The sequence below is a fragment of the Chiloscyllium plagiosum genome, chromosome 36, assembly GCF_004010195.1.
Source record: "Chiloscyllium plagiosum isolate BGI_BamShark_2017 chromosome 36, ASM401019v2, whole genome shotgun sequence".
Lineage (NCBI taxonomy): Eukaryota > Metazoa > Chordata > Chondrichthyes > Orectolobiformes > Hemiscylliidae > Chiloscyllium > Chiloscyllium plagiosum.
The window spans coordinates 8551245-8565763 of NC_057745.1; the positions used below are offsets into that span (position 1 = coordinate 8551245).

The following is a 14519-nucleotide window of genomic DNA, read 5'->3' on the forward strand; positions in this document are numbered from 1 at the left end:
GCTAATGAGCACGTGAATTATTCAATGAAACATCTTAGCTCTGAGGTAAAGCTTTGAGGTAAAGACTAATAAGATGCATTTTCTTTCATACAGGAATGAAGAACCAGGAAATACCATAAGTGGAGTAGCACTTGTACCAAAATTGTCAAAGGCAGGTGCTTGTTATGTTTTAAATACACGTCAATAGTCTAGTAATCCTTATTAGCCCAGCCATGGTTTTGCATTTTGCATGAAACAATAGATAAAATCAGGAAATACGTTCTCCAAAGGTACCAATAAAACTCCTGGAGTCTTATAATAAAAGCATAAATTCAATCACTGCAAACCAATAGCTCTAATTACAGTGCACAAGGCTACATAGATTAGATTGGAATCAACTAGGAGACAGTGAGGACTGCAGATGCTGGAGATCAGAGTTGAGAGTGTATTCTGGAAAAGCACAGCAGGTCAGGCAGCATCCGAGGAGCAGGAAAATCGTTGTTTCGGGCCGGAATTAGAAATCCATTATCCAATCCTGATGAAGGGCTCCGACCTGAAACGTTAACTTTCCCTGCTCCTCGGATGCTCCCTGACCGGCTGTGCATTTCCAGCAACACACTCTCAACTACATAGATTAGATTCCCTACAGTATGGAAACAGGCCATTTGGCCCAACAAGTCCACATCGACCTTCCAAAGAGTAACCCACCCAGACCCATTCCCCTACCCTACATTTACCCCTGACTGATGAATCTAACACTATGGGCAATTTAGCATGACCAACTCACCTGATCCCCAAATCTTTGGATCATGGGAGGAAACCCATGTAGACATGGGGAGAATTTGCGAACTCCGCACAGACAGTCGCCCGAGCCGGGAATCGCACCCGGGTTCTGGTGCTGTGAGGCAGCTGTGCTGACCACTGAGCCACTGTGTTTCATTCTATGCTGACCACACTGATGTGTTTTGTTTTGTCCATTAATTGTAGTGGATTGATAATCTCAAATTGGTGAGAACAAAAGTGAAAAAAACTATCCCACTAGTCCCAGAGTTTATTTGAGAAATTTTCCAAACCTATTCTTTCTCCCTCATCTTTCACTTGCAACACAATTTATTCAATTTTATTTTGCATGTATTCTTTGTGGGTGACTAATTATATGAACACTATTTATAATGGTCAATTAACTCTTTGGTGTTTTGTTACTGCCCTGTTTTCTCCCTGGTCTCATGTAATTAGTACTTGAGTCAGAAACATTTACAGAATTTTATAATAAACTACATTCTTAAAAACATTTAAAGTAGTCCTTAAACATTTTTTAAAAAATCTTCTATATTAAACATACAATTTCGGACAGTACATTTTATATTTATTTTCTGTCCAAGCTCCATCTTATGTACAATATCCTAGCAGAGACTAACTTTCTTAAGATAATTGCTCCTCTCTTGACTCTGGAGATTGAGATGCATCTGAGATGGACACTCAAGCTTCAATATTGTCTCTTCCTGCCTTTTTACTTTGTGAGTGATCTGCCTCAACTAGAGATTAGAACTAGGGACTCAGAGTATGGAAATTGTTAACCACTACTTCCACTTCATCATTTATAGACATAAGCGCACATTAATGTGCTGTGACATGGCTATAAAACTAAAATAGAAGGAAGGTCTGTCAGCTGCTAAAGGAAGAAAATGCAAGTCCCATTAGCAAGTAGTATCTAGATTTGAGTGCAGCTGTTAAAAACATTTCATGAATATTATACTTTCACTTTATGTTCAATAGGTGGCTCAGTGGTTAGCACTGCTGCCTCACAGAACCAGGGATCCAGGTTCGATTCCAGCCTCAGCCAACTGTCTGTGTGGAGTTTGCACATTCTCCTCGTATCTGCGTGGGTTTCCTCTGGGTGCTCCGGTTTCCTCCCACAGTCCAAAGATGTGCACGCCAGGTGATTTGCCCATGCTAAATTGCCCATAGTGTTAGGTGCATTAGTCAGAGTGAAATGGGTCTGGGTGGGCTACTCATCGGAGGGTCGTTGTGAACTTGTTGGGCCGAAGGGCCTGTTTCCACACTGTAGGGAATCTAATCTAATCACAATGTCAGATTCCACATTCAACTGGAATAATTCAGAGTTTAACACACTGGCCATGAATTTCTGGACCTCAAAGGATATTGAAGCAGGTTAAACTGGGAAAGAAAGAAAGACCGTAGAATGGGTCATGGTTCAATTGATGCTCTGTTCCATTTAATGTAAAAATTTTGGAGTTAGGTGCTTCTTGCATCTGCTTAGGATGAATTTAGAAGAGGAGACATCAATAGTGAGTTGATATAACCTGCTAAAGATCATACTTATTTTCATAATACTCTAGAATGGTGATACAGGATAAAATCTTAGATGAATTAAGGCCAGTCAACAATCCATTTTTATCCAGAATGATGCATCCTCTTCTTCCCCTCCATAGAATGGCAACGAAACCCATGCCTTAAAGAGGCCGACTGCCCTGAACCATGTCAAAAATGATGCAAGTACTCCTTCTCTCTATGATAGTAATCCCAGTGTTTCTACATGGGATATGGTGAGGATTGGAGCACAATGGGAATGGACATTCTGCCCTGACTCATGTTTGGTAGCAGAGTGGACCATCAAGGACTTCTGACACGGAATAATGTTAGTCCTTTTTCTTGTTTAAACAAATGGCCCATAGCTGCAAATTCTGAATATTTGAAATAACAGTAAAATATAGATGTAAACCTGACAAACTAAGAGAGGAATTGTGAAAGGACTGGCATACCAGATCATTGGAAAGAAGTGATGAAGAAGAACAGTGAAATGTCCCAAGGTTAGAAGCATTACAGATGAAGGGATTTTAAACAGAAGCAGAGAGAAAAGGATGAGAGAAAATACCCACCTACATATAAGAAAGAATCAAGTGCCTGTGAAATGCTTGTATAGAAAACAGGAGATAGTTCAATAGCAGGAGTAAATAGAAGGCATAAAGAGAATGAATCAAAGAAATAAGACATTTGTAAAGCACAGAGAAATTGTGGAGATTGGACAGGTGGAATTGGAGTCACTGAACAATACAAGTTACTGTTTGTTTAAAAAAAATACAGTCAGGATTTGCACATAAATGTGGCAAGTACATGGAGCAATTTTAAAATCCTTGTGAGTTGAATAATAATTTCAAAGCCTCTTTATAATATTGTTGTATGAGGAGCTGAAAACCTGAAATCTTTTGCAGATGTTTCTGATGTAGGTTAAAGTGCCACAAGAATGCTGCTTCAAACAGTGATCTACCTCGTGTTTCTTGTACCTTTGCTACACATCTGACTGCTTTCATCACAGCACTAGTAACAATACATTTGCATTTTCTACAGTGACCTCTTTTTTTTTATGTTCACAAACCTGAAGGTTCCAACCTGAACTCTATCTAAAGTGCAGAGTTTGCATCTTGTACATCACCCTGTGCTTTTAGCAATGAAAGCAAGAGTGTGAGGGTATCACTGGCACAGAAGCCAGAGGAAAACTTGATACTGCATTGTGTTTTTAACTGACAAGAGTGATATTTTACACAGGAGATATTATGTTTTCTTTTTCCTAGTTTCTACTCATCTTTACAACTGGCACAATAGCTTTGTTTGACTTCACTGGCAAGGATGTTTTATGCCACTTCATTTTGCCTTTCCCGTATGTAACAGCATCACCATGGGAGCCAGTGTTTGCTTTTGACAGAGATGGCAACTTCCTCTTCATCAAAGGTATAAAAAATTCACAACTAATTATATGTTTAAAGCTTTTCTTGGGTAAACATTGAGCTAATTAGACAGGATGCTTTGTGTTGCACAGTCAAAATAAGCCTTACTTTTGTGAGCTTCTAACGTGAGTAGTGAAATGTAATGTATGTTTTCCTATTAGTTAAGTGAGAAGGGATCTACCTGAGGCAAACTGCTTACATAAGAGAAACTGGGACTATTGAGGAGCAACAAAGGTATACGGTGTGGAGAATAACTGAGGAATAAACACCAAGAGCCATAGGACAAAAGGAAGTAAAAAGGTTGGTGGACCTGACAGATCCATCTCCTTTCAAAGGGTTCTGCCAGTAATAATGTTGTTTTGTGAAGGGGTCGCAGGAATGATGGTGTTCCACAGTGTGATGTAGTCAGGTCCATCACCTGTGAAGGCAGTTCACAGGCGACCAAGGAGGCTTACAAGCGCTATAGTAGGCTTGTTGGAAGATCCACTTTGATTCAGCAGCCGGTTGTACAAAAGGTTGTTACGCCACCTAGTCCTCTAACTCGGTCCATTTTAACCCCTATTCCACCATACTTCCATCTTGCTTCTCATATCTGTCATGTTCCCTCTGTTTCCCATATCTCTCCATGCCCCATCATATCCCCATGATACCTTTGTGCCTTTATTTATGCTCCGTAGCCACTCACACAGTATCCACTGTAGGCAGATCTCAGGAATTGTATGGTAACAAAAAAAATTGAAGTTTCTAAGAATCTAATAGCCGTCTCAATCAAACATGCTTGATTCTGACAAATAAAATTCAATCATGAAACCCGTTTTAAAAATATAAATAGTTTGAGTGGTCAATCTGTTGTATAGCAAACATTTCACTAATAATGTAAAGTCCTTTGGTAACCTCTTAAAAGTAACAGATAAAATGTATATACAGCCCTCTTCAATTGGTTGGGCCAAAGGGTCTGTATCCGTGCTGTATGACTATGACCCAGTAAGTGGTTCTGGACCATTTGAAACTCAGCCAAATATTCATATTGAGCTCTCATAACAAGCTTCAGGAAATTCAGATATTGAAGTCTACTCTAATTGCAAAAGCCAAAGCCAATGCTTTTATCAAGCTCCTTTTTTCAATCAGCAGGCTCCACTAATTTTTTTTATTCTAAGGGAAAATTTCAGTCTTTTTATTTCAGAGTTAAGATTTAGTCTCTGAGTAGTGGACCAAGACAGGCCAGTGCTCCAAGCAGACTTTAAGGTAGGTCCCTGCTGTGCCTAGCTGACCAAAGTTGTGGCTACAGGGGTAACTGTGAAGGGTTTTCCTTTCATACTTTTAGCCCGGTAGCTGTGTTCAGTTTCTATTTCAAAATGTTTAAAATTGCTGCGGGGCCTTCTCAAGACCGAGGCGGTGCCTTCTCTCTCCCCTACTTGCAATGGCAAGTTGCAATTCCTTCAATGTTTTGACAGCCTCAAGCTCAGAGAGCCCACCGCCCTTCATTTGCCAGTGAATGGGCTCTTGAGAAACCAATTAACCAACCAGGGCAGAAATCACCAGGTGAGAATTCATAATATAATAGACTGGGATGTGCACTTGGCTTCGAGGTCTGTGCCCTGATCCAAGATTCAACAACATTGCCTTGGATATACGAAATTCTTCCATCAGTCTTTATCCACAAGTCTCTGTCGTTAAATGTAATATCTTCAGGTTTGCAGATGACACGGAGCTGAGCGGAAGATGAACTGTGAAGAGGATGCAGAGATGCTTTGGTTGGTTATGTTGAGTGAATGGGCAAATGCATGGCAGACGAAGTATAATGTGGATGAATGGGAGGTTATCATTTTGGTAACAAAAGCAGGAAGGCAGATTATTATCTGAGTGATAGTAGATTGAGAAAAAGCGAGGTGCAAATAGATCTGGTGACCTTCAAGTAAGTGTGCAGGGGCAGCATGCAATGAAGAAGGCAAATGGTATGTTAGCTGAAAGAGTTTGATTACAGGAGCAGGGATGTCTTGCTACAATTGGACAGCACCCTGGGGAGACTACAAATGGAATATTGTTTGAAGTTTTGGTCTCCTCATGTGAGGAAGGATGTCCTGGCTATGGAGGGAGTGCAATGAAGATTTCTGATTCCTAGGGTGGTAGGACTGACATATGAGGAGAGACTGGATCAGGTAAGACACTGTTCAGTGACATTTAAAAGAATGATGGGGGCAATCTCATAGAAACCTATAAAATTCTAACAGAACTAGACAGGGTAAATGTAGGAAGAATGTTTTTGATGACCAGGGAGTCCAAAACAGGGTTAGCAGTCTAAGGATACAGGGTAAGTCATTTAGGACTGAGAGGAGGAGAAATTTCTTCACTCAGAGAATGGTGAGCATGTGGAATTTTCTGGCATAGAACATAATTGAGGCTAAAATATTAAATGTTTTCAGGAAGGAGTTAGAAATAATTCTTTGGGCTAAAGGGATCAAAATGTATGGGGGAAAAACAGGAACAGGTATTATGACGCAGAGGTCGAACTCCACTGTTAATTAAAACCAAGCATCCAGAAAGCTCATCTCGCTTCATAATCTGTTAAATGTGAGTGAGTGACAGAGAACTCCTAATTTCCACTATTTAAAGAGAAATAACAATTTATTTTCCTACTTAACAAAAATACTTAACAAAACAATGAACAAACCAAATACCCTTTCTTTTAACTGAACACAATCCTATTAAAATGCCTTCTAATATCACACTTATTAAACATTACATTAACTTAGTCTCAAGTCCACACAGTCTCTACCATCTCAACTTGTCTCAAGCTGTCTTCAACCTTCCTCCTGCTTATCTTCCTGGGTCTCCTTTTTTCTTTTTACTGCGAGTATGTTTTACAGGAAAAGGTACCTTTGCTAGAAAGTGTCTTCTAATTTCTTTGAGAGCAAGATTTTAGATGGGCAGTTAGCTCTCCAGCTCTATAGCAGTTGCTCTTACTCTAATTTTCAAAATGCTGAGTTTATGCTTCCCCCACGACAGCTTAAATTCTTATAATTTAATTGGTTTCCAGGTGTCAAAAGAATAAAATTCAAATTCCATTGGTTTCTGGTATCCTGGGCATAATGTAAATTAATTGGTTAAGTTTGAATTGTTGTCAAAACAGCAACCAAAACTCAGGTATCCATTTAACAGTCAACTGTTACATGTATCTATTTTGGAACAGCCCATCTCCCAGCTTTCTATTCGGGCAGCTGAGCCTGCAATTTAAGTTTGCTTCAATATTCAGAAAATACTCTGTAATTTAAAGTGAACATACATACTTTCGACTTTGTCACACAGGTTACTGAGTTGGTTGATCAGTTATGATCATATTGAATGACAGAGCAAACTTAAAGGGCTGAGTGGCCTACTCCTATTTCAGTTTTCTGTTTCTGTGTTGCTTACAGGGCTTAAAACAATGAATGAAGACTCCCCCAACAGGAATGAAAACAGAAGCTTGTTATTTGCCTTCTCCCTGCTCTTCGTTTTCCCACGAGACCGTTGTACAAAGGAAAAAGAACTCATACAGCCTCCTTCACAGAATATTTGGGAAGTAAGATGTGAACATTTTCTACAGGACAGGTACGCTCGTTAGTTTTAGAAAAATGTAAAGATCAAAAAAAACATAATAATTCAATGTTCAATTTCCTGAAGAATACATTTTCTTGCACCTTTTATGCTGTAAGATGAATACTACAGCAAATAGGACAGCAGTATGGACATATGTTTTTGCATTTTATTCTTTCCTTACTAGAAATGCACGCTAGTGCATGGCTTCACAGGCACTGACCATCCTTTGATTGTCCCAATAGCTATAGTTCATGAAGGTGACCTTGTATTGGGAAGTTATTCAACTGTGGGAGTGGGAATAACGGAGAGGAAGACACCCTACAGCGGCACCATACCGTGCTTACATACAACTTCAGATAAAGGATGATGATCAGGTGCAAAAGAAATACAAACTGATATTTTCTTTCCTCCGTCCTTTCAAACAGATGTCAGTCAGTGTTACCCTGCTGGCTCAGCTAGGATTAGCAAACACTGCATTATTGGGAGGTAGTGGTATAGTGGTACTGTTCTGAGAGCCTAGGTTCAAATCCCACCATGGCAAATGGTAAAATTATAATTCAGTAAAAATCTAGAATAAAAGGTTAGCCTAATAGCAACTATTGTGAATTGCCTTGAAAACCGATCTGGTTCACAAGTGTCCACAGAGAAGGAATTCCACTGTCCTTACCTGATCTGACCTTTGTGTGACCCTAGACTGACAGCAATGTCAAGTAGTTGACTGTTAATGGTTGGAGTTGAGTAATAAATGGTGGTCTAGTCACTGGCCCTCACATGCCACAAATGAATATTTTTTTAAAAATGCCTATGATGAAATCTGAACCATGCCTGGATCTGCTTAGCATATAGAACATAGAATGTAGAACAGTGTAGCACAGGAACAGTGTTTATGCCATGGTGTCATTCTAAACTAATCCCACCTAATTCCATATCATATATGTTCTTTATCTTTTTATTCCCTGTCTGTTCATGTGTCTGTCAAAATTCCTCTGAAACATCGCTATTGTATCTGTTTATACCGCCCCCCTTGACAGCGCATTCCAGTCACCCACCACCCTCTCTGTAGTAAAATCTTTTCTTCTGTCATCTTAAATCTACTCCATCTAATATTTGATATTTCCAAAAAATTCTGATTAGCCACACTATCCATGCCTCTCACAATTTTATATACTTCTATCAGGTCACCCCCTCAGTCTTCAGTGCTTTAGCAAACCAATCCAAGTTTATCCAACCTCTCCTTTTGGCTAATTGACTCCAATCCAGGCAGCATCCTGGTAAATCTCTTTTGCACCTTCTCCAAGGACTCCACATTGTTCGTATAATGTGGCGGTCAGAACCTGATTCTCCAAAAGTGGTTTAACTGAAGTCTTATACAGCTGCAACCTGACTTTCTGACTTTTATGCTCAATGCCTGACCAATGAAAGCAAGTTGGCTGGACACCTTCTTTACCACTAGGCATTTGTGTTGCCACTTTTGGGGGCCCATTGATCCCTCTGTATGTTAATGTTCCTAATGGTCCTGCCATTTATTGTATACTTTCCTCTTGCATTTGATCTCCCAAAATGCATCACCTCACACTTGTCCAGTTAAGCTCCATCTCTGTCCAACTTTGCAACTGATCTATATCTTGCTGCATCCTTTGACAACCTTCCTTACGGTCCACAACTCCTCCAATTTTCCTGTCGTCTGCAAACTCACTAATCAGATGACCTACATTTTCATTCAAGTCATTTATATGTATTACAAACAGAGGAGATTCCAGCACTGATCCTTGTGGTCACAGAACTCCAGGCAGAAGAACACCCCTTCACAACTACGCTGTGCCTTCTATGACCAAGACAATTTTGTATCCAACTTACCAACTCACTGTGGATCTCACTGTCTGATCCATTTACTTACTGAGTTAAATTTTATTTGAGATATTCTTTTGTTTGTCTAATTTATGCTTGATTTTGATTTTCATATTGTGATTAAGATTGAATTCTCTGAAGAGCAGAAATGAAGAAATGACAAGATGTTGGAACCAGCTTCAGCACCATGCCAAATTAGTCAGCGAAAGAAGACAGGCTAAATAAAAATGACACGTTCAGTAAGATAGGAAGAGTGTCACATAGATTGGAATACATCAGTGAAGGATTTCCCATTCTGTTGTGTTTACTGAATGGTGTCTAAAATGAAGCTTTCAGAATTGAGACATCAACCCAAAGCAACTGAAACTGGAGGTTATATTGACTGCAGAGGGAATGGGGGAGCAATTAATCCTTTATTGCTCCTCTGCAACTCAATATATTGATGTTCCAAAATGCTGCATCACACAGAACAGGAAAATTTGCATCAATTGCATAATTTTGAAATGGTAAGAGTAACCTGTGTAAGGTTTATTGCTGGCACGAAGGGTCACTTGAATCCTATATGTAACCGTGCATTAATCTGGTGGTGTTTTTCACTGACAACAGAGTTTTACACTTCACTGTCTCTTTTTAATAAATTGTTATCTTGAATATCCTATTTTTGAGTTTTCTCTCCTGCCACTGACTCATGCCTGGAGTACGGTCAACATTATTGCAGAGCTATTACCTAATAGTTTGTCAGGGGAGTTCTTACTTTACAACTGAATAAAAGCACATTTAAACAAAACCTCCCGTGTGGCATAAATTGAATTAAATTTAAGGAATTTTTGTTGAGTGCAGTCATTAATAATCTAAAGTAAAAATCTGAAGAGATTTTAATGTATAGATTAAAATATCACTGCATTTATTAAAGATTTGCCTGGAGTTGGATTTGCTGGAAGTGGTTGCAAGTTACTGGCAGAATATTACTTTTGGATAAGTTTACACTTATAAATTTTGCAACAGCGGGGGAAAAGATGTATCTAAGGTAACTGCGCATGCTTTTCTCTCAGTATTAGAGCAGCTGAATAGATATATCCAACAGGTTATTAAACCACAGCAGGAGATTTTGTGATGCAGTCGCTGATAACACTGCCTCTGAGCCAGAAACTCTGGGTATGTGCCCCACCTCAGGAGTTGATGCATTCATGATGTCGCTGAAAATGTGTTGCTGGAAAAGCGCAGCAGGTCAGGCAGCATCCAAGGAGCAGGAGAATCGACGTTTCGGGCATGAGCCCTTCTTCAGGAATGAGGAAATCATGCCTGAAACGTCGATTCTCCTGCTCCTTGGATGCTGCCTGACCTGCTGCGCTTTTCCAGCAACACATTTTCAGCTCTGATCTCCAGTGTCTGCAGTCCTCACTTTCTCCTAGCATTCATGATGTCACCAGACATAGAGTCATAGAGTCAGATGTTGATTATCAACCTGTAAATCCTTCCATTACTCCTGTGGCTAGTGGTAAAAGGAGCGAGTCACCTGGTCAACCATGTTTGCTGTGAATTGGCATCTGTCATGCTATAACTGCTGGTAATTTGTCCCAGGTAACATCAGGCCTGGTGACAGATATAAATGTATGCTTTATCCACTCTTGTTCCACTGAGAAACCAAAGAAAGAAGTTAAACCATGCACCGTTCCAATGGTCATGAATAGACTAATCTCAGTTAAGGCAGTCGTGTGGTTGGCTTCAGCCTCCCTGTACAGTATTTAGTGAAATAAAATTTCTCAGCCTCTGTCAACATATCCTTCAATTGTTTTCTGTAGTGCACAACATTTTCTTCAGTATGTGGGATGTGGGTTATTTCCGTACAATGTTTTGCATAATTCTGTGTATAATACGGTCAACTTGCACATGGTCTTTTGGATTGCTGCACAACTGTATGGTTTAGAGGGAACATTAACCCTGATTCGTGTGACCATCCATAAACCCTGGTTTGAATGTTGGCTACTCACAGTCCAGTGAAATTGCTAATTGAAATTCATTCACAGGATCTGAATAGTGCTGAGAAGGCTTATCATTTATTGCCCATTCCTAATTGTCCTTTGAGAAATTGATCAACTGCCTTATTGAATACCTCTGTGTGGCAAAGATACATCCACAAATCTGTCGAGGAAGTGCGACACTGGTAATAGATTTCCAAGTCATTATGGTGTGCTACATGAGGAGAATTTGAAGGTGCTGATGCCCCATCTATTACCCATTCCCAAGTTGGTTCCAGTTGTGAGTTTGGTCCCTTGATTTGGTTCTAGATTGGAGGCTGGATAGTTGTTTCGCAAGTCATCTCCTAACTCCTGAAACCTTTAAATCAACTACATGGGGAGGCGGTGGCATAGCAGTAATGACACTGGGCTAGTAGTCTAGATGTCACAGGCTAATGCTTTGGCGATACAGGTTTGAAAGCACCATAGTTGATGGTAAATATGAATTCAATTTTAAAAAATGTGAAATTAAAACCTAGTCTTATGGCCAACATGTAACCACTGTTAGTTGTCATTAAAAAAATCTGGCTTACTAATATGCTTTAGTGAAAGGACTGTGCCATCCTAACCTGATCTGGCCTCTATGTGACCCCAGACCCACATCAATGTGCTTAAGTCTTAACTGCCCTCTGGGCAATTATGGATGGGCAATAAATAACTGGTTCTGCCAGTGATGCCCATATTTCAAAAAAAAACTTGCCTGGATGGTGCAATTCCAATAACACTGAATAAGTTCAACAGCGTGAATCTTAAGTATAGAAGAAAATCTGAGTTTTTAGTCATGTATAGTGTGCAGCTGAATGTGTATCTTCATAGCATTAAGTGAATTGAATCATGTTCTATCCTAGCGGGTTTTGAGAAGATATGTAGCTCAGTTTGGATGTAAGTTTGCTCTCTGAGCTGGAAGGTTCATATTCAGACGTTTCATCATGATGTTGGTAACATCTTCAATGAGCCTCCGAATGAAGCACTGATGGCATAGCCCACTTTCTATTTACAGGGGAACCTCGATTATCCGAACATGATGGGCGGGCACTATTTCGTTCGGATAATCGAGTAAATGCCTTTCCTCTGAGGCTTGGAGTTTTTAAAATCTGCCCCCAACCCTGTCCAACACCGCCCCCTATACAACACTGCCCCCCTCCACCCCCCAAAATACCCTGCACCCAAACCCCATCCAACACCACCCCCTACCCAACCCCCCCCCTCTCCTTCCCAACGCTGTACATACCCACCCCCTCTCTGCGGCAGCTGGACTGGACACCAACGACAAGACTGCTGCATATACCTTTGTGGGGTAAATCTTCAAATAGCACACACACGCAAACACACATGCGCGCACCCAGCCACACACACACACCCTTTTACTGCTATTTTTGACAGGTTCCACCTTTGCCCTGTACAGGACAATGTTGGAGAGATTATCTGGGGATGGGGGGTGGGTGGAGGAGGGGGGTTTATGGTACACCCTTCTGTGGAACTCCAAGGAAGGTGTGGGGAGAGAGTGCGGGCAGTCAGTCATTTAGAGACGGTGCCTGTTTAATCACTGTAAACAAAAGACACGATCACTGTTGGAAACACATCTTTGATGTAATGTTTCCATCAGGACCTCGAGATCTCCTTCAGATATTCAGATTTTTGAATAATTGATATTTGGATAATCGAGGTTCCTCTGTCTATGTTTGTGTTTCCTTGGGTTGGTGATGTCATTTCCTGTGGTGTCATCATTTTCTATGATGTCATTTCCTGTTTTTCTTAGGAGGTAGTAAATGGGATCCAAGTCAATGTGTTTGTTGATAGCATTCCAGTTGGAATGCCATGCTTCTAGGAATTCTTGTGCGTGACTTCTGTTTGGCTTGTCCTAGGCTGGATGTGTTGTCCCAGTCAAAGTGGTGTCCTTCCTCATCCATATGGAAGGATACAAATGAGAGTAGGTCATGGTGACGAAACATCTGAAAACAAACCTTCCAGCTCAGTGAGCAAACCTACATCCATGTTCTATCCTATTCATTCACTGCTGGTGATTCTGAGAATGACTACAATGGGTAAACTATTGCTAAGAACTATTCAGCTCAATCTTCAAGAAGCAATGGTGCCACTTAAACGGAGTAAATATTCCTCATGGTTGGCAATTCACCTAGTGCCATTTATCTGTGCCCAGACTAGCAAGGGCAATGATTTGGAAAGGAGATGTTGTTTTCATTATCTTTACCACCAGAACATTTACTAAAAGACTGGGAAGAGCTCTGTATAATATTCCTTTGGAGAAGCCCTGTCATATTAAGTGCTTGCCAGCCATGTAAGTGGCTTCTTATCAAGATCTCGGGCCTCAGGATAAAAATTCCCCCTCCAGCCTCCAACTCAGCTTAGTGCTGTCATCCCAGTAAGGCCAACAGTATTCAATTGCAGGCAGTGCCAATAGGAGGGCTGGTGACTGACTACGTTGCAGGGCCCAGAATCAGAGAGGGATCCCAGACTATGGGTAAGTGAGAGCAGGATGGATCAATGGGAAAGAAGGGCTGTGGATGTAGGCAACAAGGGCAGGGTGGATGCTCTGCCAGTTGCCATTTGAATACTTCTGGCAGTGGAATGAGGCCATAAATGGGCATTATTGCCATTATGTGTCCTTATACAAGTCCATACCAAACAAGGGTGGCCTCCAGGCCCTGTAGTTCTTCTTCTCCAACAGACCCATCCAGTCTCCCTCCACCAATATCCTCCTCCGCCTCACCAAGCTGGTCCTCACCCTCAACAACTTTTCCTTTAACTCTTCCCATTTACTCCAAATCGAGAGGGTGGCCGTGGGCACCTGGACGGGCCCAGCTACGTCTATCTCTTTGTTGGCTATATTGAACAGTCCCCCTTCAGTACCTAAACAGGCACTGTGCCCCACCTCTTACACCGTTACAATGATGACTGCATCAGTGCAGCATCCTGCACCCAGGCTGAATTGAGCAATTCATCAACTTCCCCCACAACTTCCAGCCCGCCCTCAAATTCATTTGGTCCATATCGGACACCTCCCTCCTACATTCTTGACCTCACCATTTCCATCTCTGATGATAGTCTCCAGACGGACGTTTACGACATAACTGCCTGAACTACACCTCCTCACACCCAGTATCGTGCATGAACTCCATTCCATTCTCCCAATTCCTTCACCTCCGCCGCACCTGCTCGGATGAGGACATATTCCACTTGCAAGTATCCCAGATGTCCACCTATTTTGGACAATGTGCTTTTCTTCCCTTTGTCATCCAGACAGCCCTTTGCTGCACCCCCTCCATTCCCCATTCTACTGCTTTAATACCCCCTCCCAACAGAATAAAGACAGAGACCCCTTGTCCTCACT

General features: G+C 41.1%; 1 protein-coding gene across 2 annotated transcripts in view; it reads left to right on the forward strand.

The window, feature by feature from the left end:
- Positions 1-9915, forward strand: part of wdr93 (WD repeat domain 93) — a 38841-nt gene extending 28926 nt beyond the window's left edge. For both annotated transcript variants that reach the window (XM_043677235.1, XM_043677236.1), the window contains 4 exons: positions 94-151; positions 3573-3729; positions 7139-7313; positions 9275-9915. In XM_043677235.1, coding sequence (XP_043533170.1) covers positions 94-151; positions 3573-3729; positions 7139-7313; positions 9275-9374 — 490 coding nt within the window. In that variant the 3' untranslated portion in view covers positions 9375-9915. The remainder of the gene's footprint in view (positions 1-93; positions 152-3572; positions 3730-7138; positions 7314-9274) is intronic.
- Positions 9916-14519: the final 4604 nt, after the last annotated feature.